At 40.3% G+C, this 18,309-nt stretch overlaps 1 protein-coding gene across 3 annotated transcripts in view; it reads right to left on the bottom strand.

Annotated features, from left to right (window-relative positions):
- phf20l1 (PHD finger protein 20 like 1) overlaps positions 1-18,309 on the bottom strand; it is a 57,181-nt gene that overhangs the window by 15,350 nt on the left and 23,522 nt on the right. For 2 of the 3 annotated variants that reach the window (XM_012965165.3, XM_012965166.3), the window contains exons 7-10: positions 17,200-17,325; positions 15,764-15,846; positions 4,028-4,220; positions 1,163-1,330 (exon numbers count right to left, since the gene is read on the bottom strand). In XM_012965165.3, the coding sequence (XP_012820619.2) occupies positions 1,163-1,330; positions 4,028-4,220; positions 15,764-15,846; positions 17,200-17,325 (570 nt within the window). Of the gene's footprint in view, positions 1-1,162; positions 1,331-4,027; positions 4,221-15,757; positions 15,847-17,199; positions 17,326-18,309 lie in introns of those variants that run through there. The other variant, XM_004915044.4, reaches the window with a different exon arrangement.

The raw sequence follows: 18,309 nt of genomic DNA, 5'->3' as shown, positions 1-18,309 counted from the left end.
GCCAAAAACGACTGCTCTATGAGGCTCCAGTTTCATAGTTATTGTTACTTTTATCGCTTATCTTTATATTGTGGCCCTCTCCTATTCATCTTCCAGCCAAACAGACATAACGCTGCCTACTTGCTTGGATAATTTGGTCCCTAGCAACCAGGCAGTTACTGAATTCTAAAGTAGGAAGCTGACAAAAACCTAAATCATTCACAAACTACAAAAATAAATGAAGACCAACTGCAAACAGTTTTAAAATACTGCAGCCCATATAAGTTCAAGGGGTTGTTTATCTTTAAATTAACTTAGTATGATGAAGAGAGTGTCATTCTTAGACAGTTTGCAATTGGTCTTGATTGTACAGGTATAGGACCTGTTATCCAGAATGCTCGGGACCAAGGGTATTCCGGATAAGGGGTCTTTCCGTAATTTGGATCTCCATACCTTAAGTCTGCTAAAAAATCAATAAAACATTAATTAAACCCAATAGGATTGTTTTGCATCTAATAAGGATTGATTATATCTTAGTTGGGATAAATTACAAGGTACTGTTTTGTTATTACAGAGAAAAAGGAAATCAGTTTTAAAATTCTGAATTATTTGATTAAAATGGAGTCTATGGGAGACGGGCTTTCCGTAATTCGGAGCTTTCTGGATAATGGGTTTCCGGATAAGGGGTCCGATACCTGTATTATTATTTGTGGGTTTGAAATGATTTCGCTTTTTGTTCAGCAGCTCTCCAGTTTGGCAGGTATCTGGTTGCTAGGGTCCAATTTAAACTAGCAACCGGGCAGTGGTTGGAAAGAGGGACAGTAATATGAATAGAGGAGGGCCTAAATAGAAAGATAAGTAATAAAAAGTAACAATAACAATAAAATTGTAGCCTCACAGAGAAATAGTTTTTTTTTTTCCTGACCCCCATTTAAAAAGCTAGAAAGAGCCAGAAAAGGAAGGCAAATAATTAAACATACTATGAAAAATAAAAAATGAAGACCAATGGAAAAGTCACTAAGAATAGGTCATTTTTTAACATATAACATCTGTACACATTAAACTGAAAAGTTCTCAGTTAAAGATTTTGCTCAATTGCTCTGTCCATTCATTGGCTGATGTAACTGAGCAGGCCTGCAGGGGTTAATGAAAGCCATGTCCAACCCATAGAGGAATTAATTACCCGTGGCTACTGAAAGGCCTTGCTGGGTGTGAGGGCCCCTCTGCAATCCTTTGCCTTGGATGAATGAAGGGCAGGGGAAATCCTCGGACAATGGATTGCTTGATCTCTGAGGCCTCCTTCGATTCTTGCGCCCCAAAGACTTGGCGAGACTGACCGGCGCTGCCGAACCTAATTAGCAAGAGAAACTTTCATTCATTATCAACACAGGGTAACTCAATAACTGCCTGCTGTACATCTGCCCATTAAAGAAGATCAATTCTGAGCAACTTCCCAATAGAAATTCATTACAAAATCTCCATGGTCTTAGTGCTATTGGTAAATGGAATTGCTATTGACAGCAGTGCTACTCCCTCCTGTTTCGGACATCAGCTTTGCCTGCTTCTTCACAATCTGTTTATCCGTCGGCTTCTGCTACATTGTTTCAAATGTCAGAACCACCGGGGCAGGGAACAGAAAGGCACGGGAAGCTTTCAATAGCACTTACATCTACCAATAGCTCGACAACTTAACATGAATGTACATTGGAAAGCTGCTTAGAAATACGTCTCTCATAATATACATTTCTATTTTAGTGTTTAAATCCCCTTTTAAGAAGAGAAGAAGAGATCAGCTCCCTGTTTCCATGTTGCCTATGCAGGGTGTTTCCATGTTGCCTATGCTCACAGTGTTATCTATGGAAGGGAAATATTTCTATTATAATATTACTAGTGCCACACAGAACTAATGGAATTCTGTTTCTATTTATTATTTCAGCTTTGCAGCCTTGGTGTTAAATAGACAGGGTAAAAGGTCTCCAGATAAAGGAGGAAAGCTCCCACCCACCCCACAGTTTTCATTGAAAGCCTGGAAATTGCAAGTGATTTATTATAATTTGAGGCAAACTAGGTGCCTGCATGATTAATACTCTCCCCCCTCCTGATGGGTATGGTTAGTATTCCATGTAACACACCACCTGTATTGCATTGCTATATCTTACAGGGAGTGGGAATAGGCAGAAATGATATGGGCATAGAGGTGGGGGTGATATAAAGCAGGGCAGGAAGGCAGGGTGCTAAGGGTGGCTAAAGAGAGAAGGGCAAGAAGGTAGGTGCTTGGGTATGTCGGCAATGCAGGCCACAAGCCTCTCAATATACCAGTTCTACTTGCTGCCTAATGAATGTTTATCCTGGGATCCGTTAAATTGGCAGAAACATCTTCCTAGGATCCACATCACTAATTACTGAGCAACTTAAGAACAGAAAGGGAGGTTCCGCGCAGAAATCCTCTCCTGCTATTCCGGTTCCTTCTCATTAAGAGTTAATGCACTGCAATCCGGCCGGTGCTGCAATACTGTAATGGTTCGAGTGCAGAGAGGGCCTCAGATATGTGGCTGTGGCAAATATATCGATATATCTATATTTAATTTGGAGAGGGAATTTTTTTATAGATAGATGTGCAACAGATTTCTGATTGCAGATACTGGGCGATAAAATGCCACTTGTTCTATGGAAATGTCCCACTGGCTGACATGGGGCAGATCTCACACTGCGGGGAGAGGCAGTTTTATCCACTACTAGGGCAATGCTATGGGCCAAGAATTCCTTGTGGCAAGATAACAGGCTGCTTTACTCTTAACAATCTGGGGCTGATTTATTAACACTGGGCAAATTTGCCCATGGGTAGTAACCCATAGCAACCCAAACGGCTAGCTTTTTTTCAGTGAGCTGCAGGCAGAACTATAAATACAATAGTTTAATAGATTGCCATGGGTTACTGCCCATGGGCAAATTTTCCAGTGCTGATAAATGACCCCCCCCCCCCCTGTGTTCCTAAATATTTCACTCTTTTTGCCCTACACTGCAACATGGGGAGGTTATACTGATCTATTTTACTTCCTAATAACCTGAGTCTTGCAATATGGCAGATCTGACTTTAGCAGGACCTCAAGCTATAAAATAAAGGCAAAATAGATGAAAAGGAGAAAAAAAAAATTCCCCCCTTTTTTTGAGGGTCTCCCCACTACTTTAACTATTGAAACTAAGCATCCCTCCAAAGAATGTCAGATCAACTGGAGAAGCCCTACCTTATAAGCACTTCCATAAGAAGAGACATGTTCTCCTTAAAGGCACAGAAACACAATTAGCTTGTATGCTATATAGCTGGATGCATAGGGACATTGGTAGCCAAAAAAGACCTATACAGGACAATTGGATCAGTTGGAAGAACCTATTGATCCTTTTGACTAATGGTCATATATATACACACACACATACACACACACTAAAGGATACTTATCATCAACCGGATGGATAACCAACATTTCAAGAACTGGCCAACATTATCTACCCAGTTTTGTCCATCTTCAAAAGCTTAAGCAAATATGTATTCTACTTACTACAAGTAGACTATGTTGGCCAATTAGCTGTGTGTTCAGGTCCAGAACCTGAATTTCAACTGTAATTTGCCAAATTTGTGCATATTGCACAAGGCATGTTGGAAAATCAATTTACCTGATGATGGTATTAAGTATATATGATTACTGGCAAATGGTAATGATGGGCGCATCACTAGATCCAATCGTTAGTCCTTTCGGCTTCCATGGTGCCAATGTACCCAGCTCTATAGAAAGCAACCCATTTTTTGTTCCTGTCTGTTTAAAACGAAACATACTGAACAAATATAGATAGGAAACAAAAGCAAGATGATTGGGGTTCGGTGGATTTCCACTACATGAATTGTGTATAGTTGGGCGTATATTTGCTCCATAAACGCCATTCCCAGGGGAATCATGCTTTGCCCCCCCAACCCACAAGTTGTGTTTACTACACGTATTTCTGAAAAGGAAAAAAAAAGAGAGGAATTTGGGGATAATGGTGAGGTCCTCGCCTTGCGTTAAGTCTGGAACAATAGGGGACATGGGAATCTTTTTACACCCTGAGGCATCTCCAAGGTCACGTTTGTCTTTCCTGTTGCGAGCTTTCCCTGAAGACAAAGCTGCCGGGAGCAGGGTGGGCTTCAGTGTGCTGCAAGGGTGGCTAATGTCACCTTCATTTTGTTTCTGAGGTTTGGGAGAAATCGCCTGAATGGGAGAAAATAAGATGACGGTTATATTTGCATTACATACCACCGGCGCGCTGATGTAGGGTTCGTACATTACAGGCAGAACAAAAAGTTGATATTAATATACATAAAGTCATTATCTCAACGACAATGCCTACAACTGTAGCCTCTCATAACACACAGTCATCTTCTTTGTATCAGGCATGTACCGAATCCAACATTTTTGTATTTGGTCCAATATAGAATCTTCCACAGAAGAAGTGGCTGCCTACCAAACCGAATACAAATTACAAAGAATTGAGGAAAATTAAAAAATAGAAAATTTGCCACATTTAGTTGCCCAAGATTTTAACATTGCGTGAATATAAGGGTTCTGATATGGTTTGGCTGGGCAATGCGTATTTTGTTGAACCCAAAGCCTGTAAAATGCGCCTCAATTTGGCCAATTACTGGATTCTCAGCAAATCCCTAATTAAAAGATAGAATTGGGATCAATTTAATAGGGAACCTGGAAAGGAGAGACGCGGTGCTTATTTGCCCATAGCCGTCACATACAATGTAGGGAAACCACTAAAGGCCATTCACTAACAGCCATGTGTGAGTGTGCCGGTATCAAATAACTGGGATATTTCGATATCTTGAAAGAGAGACAAGATATTTTGGATATATATATATTAGTAATGGGGCCCAGTTCTTCATGTTTTCAGATACAGGTATAGGATCCATTATTTGAAAACCCATTATCTAGAAAGCTCTGAATTATGGGAAGGCTGCCTCCCACAGACTCCATTTAAATCAAATAACTAACATTTTTAAAGTTGATTTTCTTTTGGTCTATCCAACTGAATCTGGTCCCAAATGTGCTATTTTTCCAGTAAATATATTTCCATCCACTGAAGACCAGACAGAATTACTATTTCTATATTAGATTTAAAAAAAAAAAAAAAAAAAGTTCACATTGGGCAAAGGCCACATCAAAACCCTTATTAAAACACTTTTTTTTTTATCTTTCTCAAACCTGAATAGGCAAAGGAGGGAGTGGATTCAGTTCAGTATGTTCAGTTCAGCTGTGTGTGGTGCATTTGGTATTGGGACCCAAGCATTTAGTGTTTAGTATTTACTTTGCTCCATATGATGTGAGCACATTTGGTATCCAGTTGCCAGTACTGACTCTACTGTACCTACTGAGCTCCCGTAGCGAGTACTATACATAATGATACAAATACATATTGATGCAATATGGCCACATTTGGGAAACACACATCAGGCAATCAGTGTATCAGCACCATGTCTCAGGTAGCTCAGTAGACAGCGAAGCAGTATGAGTGGCAGATTTGTAGATAAAAAAAAAGGCTGACCAACTGCACAAATATCCTGTATAAATATATATTATAAATATAATACACAAGAGCCATAAAAAAGTGGTGGTTAGTGATGTAATTTATGTCACATGACTCATTCACGGGACATAAATTACATAATAAATTGATATGTTAAAACATAATTATTTTTGTAATTATCACATCATTATGTACCCACTGTTGTAAAATATAAGTATATTATAAGTCACCTCTGACTTCCATGACCTTCGGCCACTTGCTTTTATATGGTCATGGAACTCCCCGGTGACTTATATTATCACAATAGGGGGTACAGGATTCACTATATATTCACAAAGGATATAAAGCAAGGTATATCTCAGTGGGTCAATTCAAGTACAGTTATATACATGTTCATTTTCTATTATTTATATATACATTAAGGATGCACCAAGTCCACTAATTTTGGATTCGGCCGAACCCTGAATCCTTCGTAAAGGATTTGGCTGAATAGCGAACCGAATCTTAATTTAGATGTGTAAATGAGGATATGGAAGGGTTAAAGAGCACCCTGCACGCAGCTAAAAGTGTTCCAACTTCTGTGTTTATGTGACAAAAAGTCACGAGATTCGGAGTCGGATCCCAAACTGAATGGTTCATCGGTGCATCCCTAATATACATAGGCAATAATTTAGCCCCAATTGCAAAACATATGGCTATTATCACCTATGAGCTGCACTACCATATAAGGACCCAAGGCTCCAGGTTAATGATTGAATTTTAAAGCACTTAAATACATTGGGGCTTATTTATCAACACTGGGCAAATATGCCCACAGGCAGTAACCCATAGAGACCAATCAGTGATAGGCTTTTTCCAGCCAGCTGCAGGAGGAATAATGAATTAAACAATTTGATTGGTTGCCATGGGTTACTGCCCATGGGCAAATTTTCGCAGTGTTGATAAATGACCCCCATTGTTTTTTTTTTTTAATATACAAGTTTCAGACAGATATATAATTGTCAACTTCCTTTAAACGAACAGAACCAAATCTATTTGACACTGTGTGTTCTTTGTTAATCATCATCTGTGGTTCGGCGAATCTGTCTGGCTATAAGATATCGGCTTCCCAGACATCTCAGGTTAATAATTTTTTTTAAACATTTAAGTGCCACAGGGATGTACCAGAAAATTCCAGAAATACTCCTCTGCAGAGGTTATATATCATCAATACAAGGGAATTATTTGTATTCATACAGCATTATTGGACATGCCCAGAAAATTCCATAAAATATACTGGTATTATCCAGCTGTTATCTGCAACCCCGTTTTCTAGAAAGCTCCGAATTACAGAAAGGTCACCTCCCATTCAGTCCATTTTAATCAAATAATTCACTTTTTAAAAAAAAAAAAAAAAAAATATTTCCTTTTTCTCTGTAATAATAAAACAGTACCTGTACTTGATCCCAACTAAGATATAATTACCCCTTATTGGGGCAGAACAACCCTATTGGGTTTATTTAATGGTTAAATGATTCCCTTTTCTCTGTAATAATAAAACAGTACCTGTACTTGATCCCAACTAAGATATAATTACCCCTTATTGGGGGCAGAACAGCCCTATTGGGTTTATTTCATGGTTAAATGATTCCCTTTTCTCTGTACTTGATCCCAACTAAGATATAATTACCCCTTATTGGGGGCAGAACAGCCCTATTGGGTTTATTTCATGGTTAAATGATTCCCTTTTCTCTGTAATAATAAAACAGTACCTGTACTTGATCCCAACTAAGATATAATTGCCCCTTATTGGGGTCAAAACAGTCCTACTGGGTTTATTTCATGTTTAAATGATTTCTAAATAGACAAGGTATGGAGAACCAAATAACAGAAACACCCCTTGTCCCAAGAATTCTGGATAACAGGTCCCATACCTGTATTGTATTTATGTATTCATATAGTAACACATATGAAGGCAGGGCTTTACAAGGCATGAACACAAACAGGGCACAGTTAATATAAATTAAACCATGAAAAAAAAAGTACTTGAGTGCTAGGAGTTTCAATACACAGTTGGGATGAGGTCCCTGCCCCAAACAGCTTACAATCTATTAGGATGAAAAGAGAGAAACAAAATGGGCATAGGGTGAGGGGGGTATATTGCTGCAGGGAAAGACAAGCAAAGTGCTCTCCTAGAAAGTGATTTTTTTATGGAGCTTTGCGGAAAGGGTAAGTGGGGAGCCTTCCCTTAATGCAAGAAGGTAGGGCATTGCAGAGGTAAGGCACAATCAGGCAATAAGGCTTTATGCATACACTATATGGTCAGTAGATTGGGCTAAGTGCAATGATAGTGCAGATAAAGAGAAGAAGAAGAATGCAGGGACCTGAAGGAAACAATATGAACTTTATAGTTAAAGGGGTGGTTGACCTTTAAGATAACTTTACGTATGCCTCTGGTAAAACACACATAGAGACAATTATTAGTAAATTATCAGCATTGTCTATTTTAGTAGCTGCTACTAGTAGCTCTGTGTGTCTTCACCCTTAGAGGCAATGCAGCCCTATGTTATCCCCAGTCCCATAGCAGCACCAGAGCGTGTGGGTGACAAACCCTGTGCAATCTGTGTCTTACTCATTGTGTAAGTTACACCTTAGCAAGCGACTGAGATGGAAGCGTATAAAGTAGCTGGAACGCAGGGGAACATCTCAAACAGAAAAGGCAACCCTGTGTCTGAGATCATGCAGTGGCCATACTCATGAACCTTTACATTAAAATACTAATAATTAATGGATACCTAAATGTAGAGATGCATAAAATCCAGAAAAGTTTCATAGACTGATCTCAAGGTCTGTATTCAAATTTAAAAAAAAATTATAAAATTCCCATCTTTTAAAGGAGAAGGAAAGCCATTTTGGCATTTTACTGCCAATAGATTTGCCACATTAGTGCCACCTAGAACACTATATTTATTCTGCAGAAAGCATTACCATACCCGAGTAAACAGCCCTATAAACCCCCCCTGTTTGTTTAAGATAGCAGCTGCCATTTTAGCTTGGTCTCAGTAGCTTCCTGCTGCAGCTCAGATTACACAGAGATGGGAGGGGGAGCGAATTCTGATGGGAAGGGGAGAGAGGAGCAAACTGAGCAGACTCATGCCAGTGCCCTGAAGGATTTTTCTGATAGAAGGAAGTCTGATCCTGAAGAACATGTGTACACAAAAGAAGACAATATATCTTGTTTGATAGAGGACTCAGTGCAGCGTTTCTGTGAGTGCTTATGGCTGTTTTTACATAGACCTTTCTGATAAAACTTACTTAGGTTTTACCTTTCCTTCTCCTTTAAGAGTTGGATGGGGCTTGGCAGCCAAATCCTTGGGCCGAAGCCCAAACTGAACTTTAGATTTTGTGTGATGCATTCTAACAGACATATTTATGCCAGTTGTCTCCATAAGATATATTAACGCATAACACAGATCTGGTGAAATCCAGAGACAAATCACGTTTTCTAAAATCGTTTTGTTTTTGTTTTCCCGTTTTCTATTTGTTTTTTTAAATCATTTGCCCCCATCAGGCAGCGGTTAAAACTTTCATTACTGTGTTCAAACGTCAATTTTAGGGATGTATTTTCCTTCAAAAACCCCAAACTGGAACAATTGGCGGCTCTTTCCAATTAACATCCGTCTTCTTCTTCCAACAGAAGATGTTTTCGCTTAAATCCTCGCTCTCCCGCACTGTCGTTTGGTCATGAAATCCCCGGGCAACGCTGACATGTGTATGAATTATAGCCACAACATGTAAATAAACAGATTTTATTGCACATTTTCACATTGGTGAAAGGCATGAACTACAACTCAATAATAAACGGTTGTAACATGATCAAGCTCTATAAGAAAATAGTCACATTGCTTTCCACACTTAAATGCAACTCATTGGTTTCTACTTTATGCAACAATCGCACATTAAAAAAAAAAAGGAAAAACAACACCGGGCAGTTGTAACAATTAACAAACATGGAACCTTCCAGCTTTGCATTAAACGACTGTAGGCTAGGGAGTGTTGTCCTTTAAAAACCTATTAAAATATTTTTTGTTGTTGTTTGTTTTTATTAACAAAATACTTTATTGGTAACTAGTACGCCTATAAAATAAACGGAGTCGTAAGAGAATGACAGATGAAGCGGATTTCTGTTTGCCAAGTGCAAGGGTTATCTTACAAAAAGTTTCGGCGAAAGTGCTCTGTCAGTATTTTAGGTAATAACGCTAAAGGTGTAAACGGCCTGGACCACCGCTCTGCAAGTTTCAAGTTTTATTTCACCCCCCCAACAGGAAAACAACGTGATTAAAGGAGAAGGAAAGTCATTTTGGCATTTTATTGCCAATGGATTAGCCACATTAGTGCAAGTCAGAACCCTATATTTATTCTGCAGAAAGCTTTACCATACCTGAGTAAACAGCTCTAGAATCTCCCTCTGTTTGTTTAAGATAGCAGCTGCCATTTTAGCTTGGTCTCAGTAGCTTCCGTGCTGCAGCTCTAGCTGCTGGTAGCTCAGCAGAGTTGGGGAGGGAAAGCGGGTTCTAATGGGAGGGGTGAGCAGGAGAGAGCTGTCCAGATTTGTGACTGTGCCCTGAAGAATTTTTCTGAGAGAAGTCTGACACTGAAGAACATGTGTACACAAAAGAAGTAAAGAAATCCTGTGTTTCTTTTGATAGAGGACTCAGTGCAGCGTTTGTGTGAGTGCTTATGGCTGTATTATATAGACCTTTCTTGATAAAGCTTACTTCGTTTTTACCTTTCCTTTTCCTTTAATGGAATTTATAAATGTTCTAGTCGGTGTAAATCGACAAAGACCAGCCTGCAGCCCTGTGGTTAAATGACAATACCCAGCGTCAGAATGAAGGAAGGACAGGCTGGACTGCCCAATATAATACCAAAAGGTTGGCTTTTAGTTCCCCTATAAAACAATCACAGCGCTACTAAGTAAACATAGTTGGAAAAGTACATATGGCTCGACTGACACGGCGGGAATGTACACCCCCAGCCAGTTTACACCTGAAGTTTGCAATGTCAGTTTATTCCCTTTATAGTCACATAGATAAATGTATCCCAGACTTGGTCTGGCCAAGGGAAAGGGATGGCTCTGTGCACAAATACAGCAGGGGAAGCAGAATGGTTGCGTGAGAAATACTGGAAACATCGTAAGAGGGTTTGTAGAGTGCATAACCTTATATACCTGTTGCCAGCAAAATACAATGTTGAATGTGCTTAGATCATAGTGCGAGCTTGAGCGGATACCCTGTCTGGACTGGGATTCAAAACTAGCCCTGGCATTCCAAGTACCCCAACAGCCCCCCCTGCCCAATAAATAGCAACTGTCTATGGCATCTTATGGCAGCCCCTCTGGCATTAGCCACAATCTACATACTGCTAGCCCTACTGCTAGTCTGGGCCTGGTATATAAACATAATTGAACACGGAAAATATTGGATTTCTTTTTATCTTGATTGGAGCATTCTGCTACTCAACGGGAGAAGACTGAATCCACTCTTTTGGGATTGGGCCGAACCCTTCGTAAAAAAATTTTGGCCGCTATTGTATGTAATGTAAATTAGGATATGGAAGGGTTAAAGAGCAGCGCGCACTGCACAACTTCCGTGTTTCTGTGGCAAAAAGTCACGTGATTTTAAGGATTCGGTTCGGCCAGGAGTGCGGATTTGGCCGAATCCAAATCTTGCTGAAAAAGGCCGAATCCCAGATTCGGTGCATCCCTAGAAGACACACCACACGGAGTTACTTAGTAGCAGCTACTTGTCACAACTACTAAATGCCAGAAAATCCCCTGCCATAGACAATACTGAGAATTACCTCTGCTAAAACACACGTAGAGACAATTATCAGTAAATGATCAGCATTGTCTGTTTTAGTAGCCACGACAAGTAGCTGCTACTAGTAGCCCCATGTGTCTTCACCCTTAGGGTGAAGACACAGTTACTAGTAGCAGCTACTTTTTTTTACAGCTACTAAACGCCAGACAATCCCCTGCCATAGACAATACTGAGAATTGCCTCTGCTAAAACACACGTAGAGACAACTACCAGTAAATGATCAGCATTGTCTGTTTTAGTAGCCACGACAAGTAGCTGCTACTAGTAGCCCCATGTGTCTTCACCCTTAGGGTGAAGACACACAGTTACTAGTAGCAGCTACTTTTTTTTACAGCTACTAAACGCCAGACAATCCCCTGCCATAGACAATACTGAGAATTGCCTCTGCTAAAACACACGTAGAGACAACTATCAGTAAATGATCAGCATTGTCTATTTTAGCAGCCGTGACAAGTAGCTGCTACTAGTAGCTCTGTGTGTCTTCCCCCTAAGGGTTCCCCAGGAAATACTAACACTAAGGGGGGGCATTTACGAACATTCGGATTTGCTTGGCAATTTATTTGAAAGCACAAATAAACTCATTTCCATGAATGGCAGTCATTTGTGTTTTAAAAGAGCCGAACTGAAAAAAAATAAAAGAAAAAAAAGACGCAGGAAAAAAATCTGAAAACGGCAACTTTTTCATATTATCGCACAAAAACCATAACTTTTTCATACTGCCGTACAAAACCCAGCATCAAAAATACGCGAAAACCTCTAAACCCATGAAGCAAAGAGAGATTTTCCAGTTGTAAAAGGGACGTCTGCCATTGCCATTATACGATCTCAACAGGTTTTAGATGGCGTATTTTGTCTTTCGGATTTGACACAGTTGCATGGTAAATTTTTTTTTCCTTCAACAAAATGGTATTTTGCCCAACTAAATAAATTGAGTGTAAGTAAATGCCCCCTTAACACTACTTCTTTCCTATATCTACAGAAAATACCTAGTTACAAAATGAACAAAATGGCTTATTTACAAACACAGAAAGCAGCAATTTTCTACAAATTCCAGGGGTATTTGTATAACAGATTCCCATATACCAATTTAAAAAAAAAACATTTGTGTGGGCCAATCATGAGCAAGCATTCTGGCATCAATGGACTTTATGTGGCAATTGTGGCAATTGTGTCACTACTTGCAATGCCAGAAACAGTAGGGGTCATTTATCAAGTTTAGCACAAGGTGCAAAGCGCAGCCAGAATCTATATGCAGTTATATGTACTAATTCCACCTTATTTGCACCCTATTCAGACAGACACAATTTTTACACGCAAGTAGCTTTAAGAACAGCATATAAACACATGCGATATTAAGCTTTGCACTTGCGTTCATATATGACCCCCCCAATAACTTACATTTAGTTATGTAAAAAGGAAGTGCTTGCAAAAATATTTCCCTATTACCATGGCAGCACATGAGTGCAAAGACAAGGTGATGATGCCACAAAGCAACCAGGCAACCACACACATTGGCCAAACTCATTGGCCAAGCGCTCATTGTGGGAGTGACTTCCAAGCAGCAATTGCCCCTCCCCCTTCCCATTGCTACTGCTCAGGCAGCTCAGTGAGAATCAATGGAACTGTGTCAGGGGAGGGACACCGGCAACCGGTGGCAGCATAGGGATTCCCCTGTACTAAACACAATTCAGCAGGAACAGCCCCCTAAGTTTGCTCATAGCCTGTACAGAGACATACCATAAAACTATGGCAGCATAGGGATTCCCCTGTACTAAGCACAATTCAGCAGGAACAGCCCCCTAAGTTTGCTCATAGCCTGTACAGAGAGATACCATAAAACTATGGCAGCATAGGGATTCCCCTGTACTAAGCACAATTCAGCAGGAACAGCCCCCTAAGTTTGCTCATAGCCTGTACAGAGAGATACCATAATACTATGGCAGCATAGGGATTCCCCTGTACTAAGCACAATTCAGCAGGAACAGCCCCCTAAGTTTGCTCATAGCCTGTACAGAGACATACCATAAAACTATGGCAGCATAGGGATTCCTCTGTACTAAGCACAATTCAGCAGGAACAGCCCCCTAAGTTTGCTCATAGCCTGTACAGAGAGATACCATAATACTATGGCAGCATAGGGATTCCCCTGCACTAAACACAATTCAGCAGGAACAGCCCCCTAAGTTTGCTCATAGCCTGTACAGAGACATACCATAAAACTATGGCAGCATAGGGATTCCCCTGTACTAAGCACAATTCAGCAGGAACAGCCCCTCTCTCTTTAGCACCTGCTGAATTGTTCTTTATGTGCTAATAAGAGCTTTAAAGTGTCCATCTGTAGAGGCTCTGAGTGCATTATAAGCTACCAATGTCTTGGTATCATTAGGCCACATTCTCTAACCCAAAAGCCCAAACACACTGTTATACAGTAACTTCTCCTTAGTACAGGACTAAGAAGGAAATAGGTAAGGAGGATTTAGGCCGCTTAACCCTTTCCTTGCATATTTATTTAACTCTACATGTTAAAACCTTGCTCTAATTTTCTTCTCTTCTTCAAAAAGTGATATATATATATATATATATATATATATATATAAAAAAGCACCCACGAAAACTGCAAATTGCATCTGAACTTCCCACCAGTCCCCCAGCAATAGTGCCTAGATGAACCCTAATGTAAATATTTTATGTGGTGCCTATTGTATTTGACATACTTGCTGTAAATACAGAGCTGTGTTCAACTACATTCTGGCTCGTGGCACCACGGGCATGGGAATTCCCAATACTACTTAGTTGTGTGTGATGGTGCAAATCCATTAAAAGAACCCAGGAAGTAACAACCCATCAAGAGAGGGAGTTTCTGCAATGAGTACAATGGCGCTACTCACCATGTATAAGGACTATATATGGAAGCAAAGTACCTCCGCTTTGCAGTTGTGCTTCTAAATGAACCCAAGGGTCTCAAAATCAATCTGCCTTCTGGCTGCTGGAGAAACTGAACTCTGCAAAGCAAATGAGCTTAATGGGGAACTAAAGATTAAAAAATAATTAGGTTGAAAATCCTTTACATTATGTTTTGGTGGTTTTTTTTACCAGCCCAAGGCCCCCACAGCCCTTTAGCAGGGAAGATATGTGCCTCCAAAGATGCCCCCAGTAGCTCTTTATCTTCTTTTCTGCCGATTCCCTGTACATCTGTCACTTAATGAGCTTAGGGACCCACAATATACTGTATATATACAATATAAAACATTCACAATACAGGGCTGATTCGTAATCAATTCAAATGCTCGTTACATGGCAGCTCAGAAACCGGTGCAGTCTGCATCAGAATTTAGTAACCAGCACTGTGGCATCAGCTTCTATGGCAGGCAAAGTGTAATATAAAAAAATATACAGCATTTCTATCCATATTCCTATTTAGGCTTGAGAGTTCTCCTTGAATTACTATCTTCTACAAAACGCTAAACCTTAGGCCTGCTCTATAAAGTGCTGCATCACATGTCTCATCACATCACATTAAAAGGATAATAATAATAAAGTATCAATTTTCAGACAATATCATTTTCTAAATTTGCCTTGAGGGAGCTGGCAAGTCATATTATATTCATATTAAATCTGTATTTTGTCATTTTGCAAACAATCTTTTCTTATGTAATCATTAGCTTTACAGCAAAGACAACCAAATATGATATGGATTTCTATTTCTAATATAGTAACTCAATAAGCCCCTGCTCTGAAGAGCTTACATTCTAATGCTGTTGGCTGGCAAGGAGATATAGTTATTGAGCTAAAATCCAAAATTTGGAAATCTCAATTTCCTTCATTTACAATTTCCCCATTATACTAATTTTAGCTATGCTTGATCTCGTTTCAAAATGCCATATTCATTCCTTATTATTTGTTTTTTTCTAAGCAGGAGAGTGCTTTTCATGACCCTAATGAAACAAATGAATATTTAAACATTCTATCTAAACAGATAATGTGGAAAAGTGTCATCAACGGGCACCACAATGGCTGCCATCGGGTGGATTTGCCTGCAGTAAGTCATTAGCGTGACTATGACTACAGCAGGAAATGTATAAGCACCCTGACTCCAGGTTATGGTGGACACTGGATCTGGTCTGCCTGTAATGTCGTTGGAACAGGCGAGCACGAATGACAAACATAGTGGGACGACACAGAGGCAGGTTGGCAAAACCAAGTTAGAAAAACAAAAATCAGCGTGTGGATTTTACAGCTCAAAAGCACTGATCCAGAAACAGGCACTGATTTTAGCGGCTTGAGAATAGTTTCAGTAACTTAAAGCCCTGTAGTGGGTCCCTGCTGGGATCTTGCAAAAGACAAATTCTCCCATTTCATACCTCCTCCAGCCTGGATGCCTTTTCTGAGACACGGTCCTTCTTTTCTGCGTCGTCCAAACTAACTGCTTTAGATGCCAATAATCCTTCAATGAGAAGAAATGAACAGCAAAGCTAAGAATGACACTCTTTCAACTGTACTACATTGCAATGGTATAAGCACAGGCTGCCTGAGAGTGCCCCCTGGTGGAGCCAGTGCTCAATATTAAGCAGTGGGAGACATGGGGAACATATGGAAAACAGATAAACACTATCATGGGGAAATGTTCAAGAAGCACAAAGGAATCACAGCTATAGTGATAAAGGTAGAAATCTTACCCTTGGTTAAGGTGGGTCCGGGTGCTCATGCCCCAGACTCTCAGTTGGGGCATTCAGGGATTTCACATAGAAAAAATGCTGGCAGGCACTTCTGGATCACCAAAAAAGAATTTCAAAGCAGCTCAATTTAAAGTAAAAACATGTTCAGTTTATTTTGTCCACACATAAAATGTCAAAAAGCCTTACTTGTTTCGTACCTAGAGGGGTACTTAGTCATAGGCTGAATGTGTCTCTTTGAATTGTAATTCAGCCTATGACTAAGTACCCCTCTAGGTACGAAACAAGTAAGGCTTTTTGACATTTTATGTATGGGCAAAATAAACTGAACATGTTTTTACTTTAAATCAAGCTGCTTTGAAATTCTTTTTTGGTGATCCGGAAGTGCCTACCAGCATTTTTTCTATGTGAAATCACTATTGTGGGGAAGGAAGCACAAGCAGACATGGAGCGTGCACCAGAAGATGTCAAAATTCAAGTCCTGCAGCAATGAGCAAACCTGGCTTTATCCATTAGCTGACTGCATAGCGCCCCCCGACGCATACAGTAAACTGTAAATACCACACTGTCCCATTGTTACCACAGAAGTCATGTTGGGTTTGTGGGTGGGACAAAGACTCCATGTATCTCCAGTCTATCAATTCCTTGTCCCACATCCAAGCACATCATCAATGTATCATTTTGATTTGGCTGAACTTGTACGAGAAAAGCAAAACCACTGGGGCTGTAACTAAAGGTTTCTTATTATATTCTTATTATGGCCCATGTATGAGCACTAACGACGGACCTGCCTAACCGACATCTGGCCTGAAATCGGGCAAATATCGATCAGACCGGTTTAAAAATTTAGTTGGATCGGGCACCGCATCAGCTCGTTGATGAGGTCCCCGGACCGACTGTGCCTATACCCGTTGTTCTAATTCGGCCAATCAACTAAATTAGCCTGAATTAGCCCAATATCACCCACCCATAGATGGGGATATCGGGAGAAGATCCGCTCGCTTGGCGACCTCCCGAAGCAAGCGGATTTTAGCGTGTATGGCCACCTTAACACTGTCAAGCAATATGGCTTTAGTGCCCAGTGTTTGACTGAACCCCCTGGGTACAGTAACATAAGCAAGTACCTGTGATTTTGTTCAGACGAGCTCTCTTTGCTTGAAACGAACTTGTCTGACTAAGTTTTCTCTTCAGTAATAACTCGTCCGGTGGTGGCTGAATACAGATCTTTGGAGTCTCCGAGAAAGCAACATCTAATTGCAGGAAAAGAAACAAAATCAAATGTTAATTTTGAAACCACAGAGGACTCATTAGTATGCTTGTATATCTTTACTTCTATATTGAACTTATATTGAGCGCTGCACAGTAACACCAAAAAATGATTCTATAAGAAGAAAAAAAGAAGTCTATCAAAGTAATTAAAATATAATGTGCTGTTGTTCCACACTGGTGAAAGTTCTGTGTTTTCCTAAGGGTAATGTCCCATGGGGAGATTGGTTGCCCCCGATAAATCTCTACTAACCGAAGTGATGCTTAGGCTTTTCCACTGGGGATCCTCCTTGCCGGTGGAAAGGCATTTCGGAGTTAGCCGCCCGTGGTATCTATTGCGGGCAACAAATCTCTCCGTGGGACATTACCCTTAGGGCAGTGGCAGACGGGGAGATTAGTCGCCCCTTGACAAATATTTGTTGATGCAGGCGACTAATCTCCCCGCAATGACATCCCACCAGCAAGAATGTAAATCGCTGGTGGGATGGCATACGCATCGCTGTGATTTCCAGAGGTCGGCCGAAAATTCCTCTCAAGGAAACTTCAGGCGACTAATCTCCCCGTCTGTCACCAGACACACAGAGCTACTAGTAGCAGCTACTTGTCACGGCTACAAAAATAGACAATGCTGATAATTTACTGATAATTGTCTCTATGTGTGTTTTACCAGAGGCAATTCTCAGGGTATTTTATGGAATTTAGTAGCTGCGACAAGTAGCTGCGAAAAGTAGCTGCTACTAAGTAGCTCAGAGTGTCTTCACCCTTAGAATAGTCATTCTACTGTATAAAGATCTATCTGTGCTACCAAAAATAAAAGATAATCAATCACCTATCCATGCCCACACCCTCACTTTGTTCCATATTGTAGCAGTGGGTTGTCGGACCTGAAATGCCTTTGCTTTCGAGAAAATCTGAACAGAGCCCACCAAGTAAAGCAGAATCCATTCCTTTACATGGATGAATGACTC

This window comes from Xenopus tropicalis, chromosome 6, assembly GCF_000004195.4.
Source record: "Xenopus tropicalis strain Nigerian chromosome 6, UCB_Xtro_10.0, whole genome shotgun sequence".
Taxonomy (NCBI): domain Eukaryota; kingdom Metazoa; phylum Chordata; class Amphibia; order Anura; family Pipidae; genus Xenopus; species Xenopus tropicalis.
The sequence above is the reverse complement of the archived record's forward strand: the minus strand, read 5'-3'. Positions and strand labels throughout refer to the sequence as shown.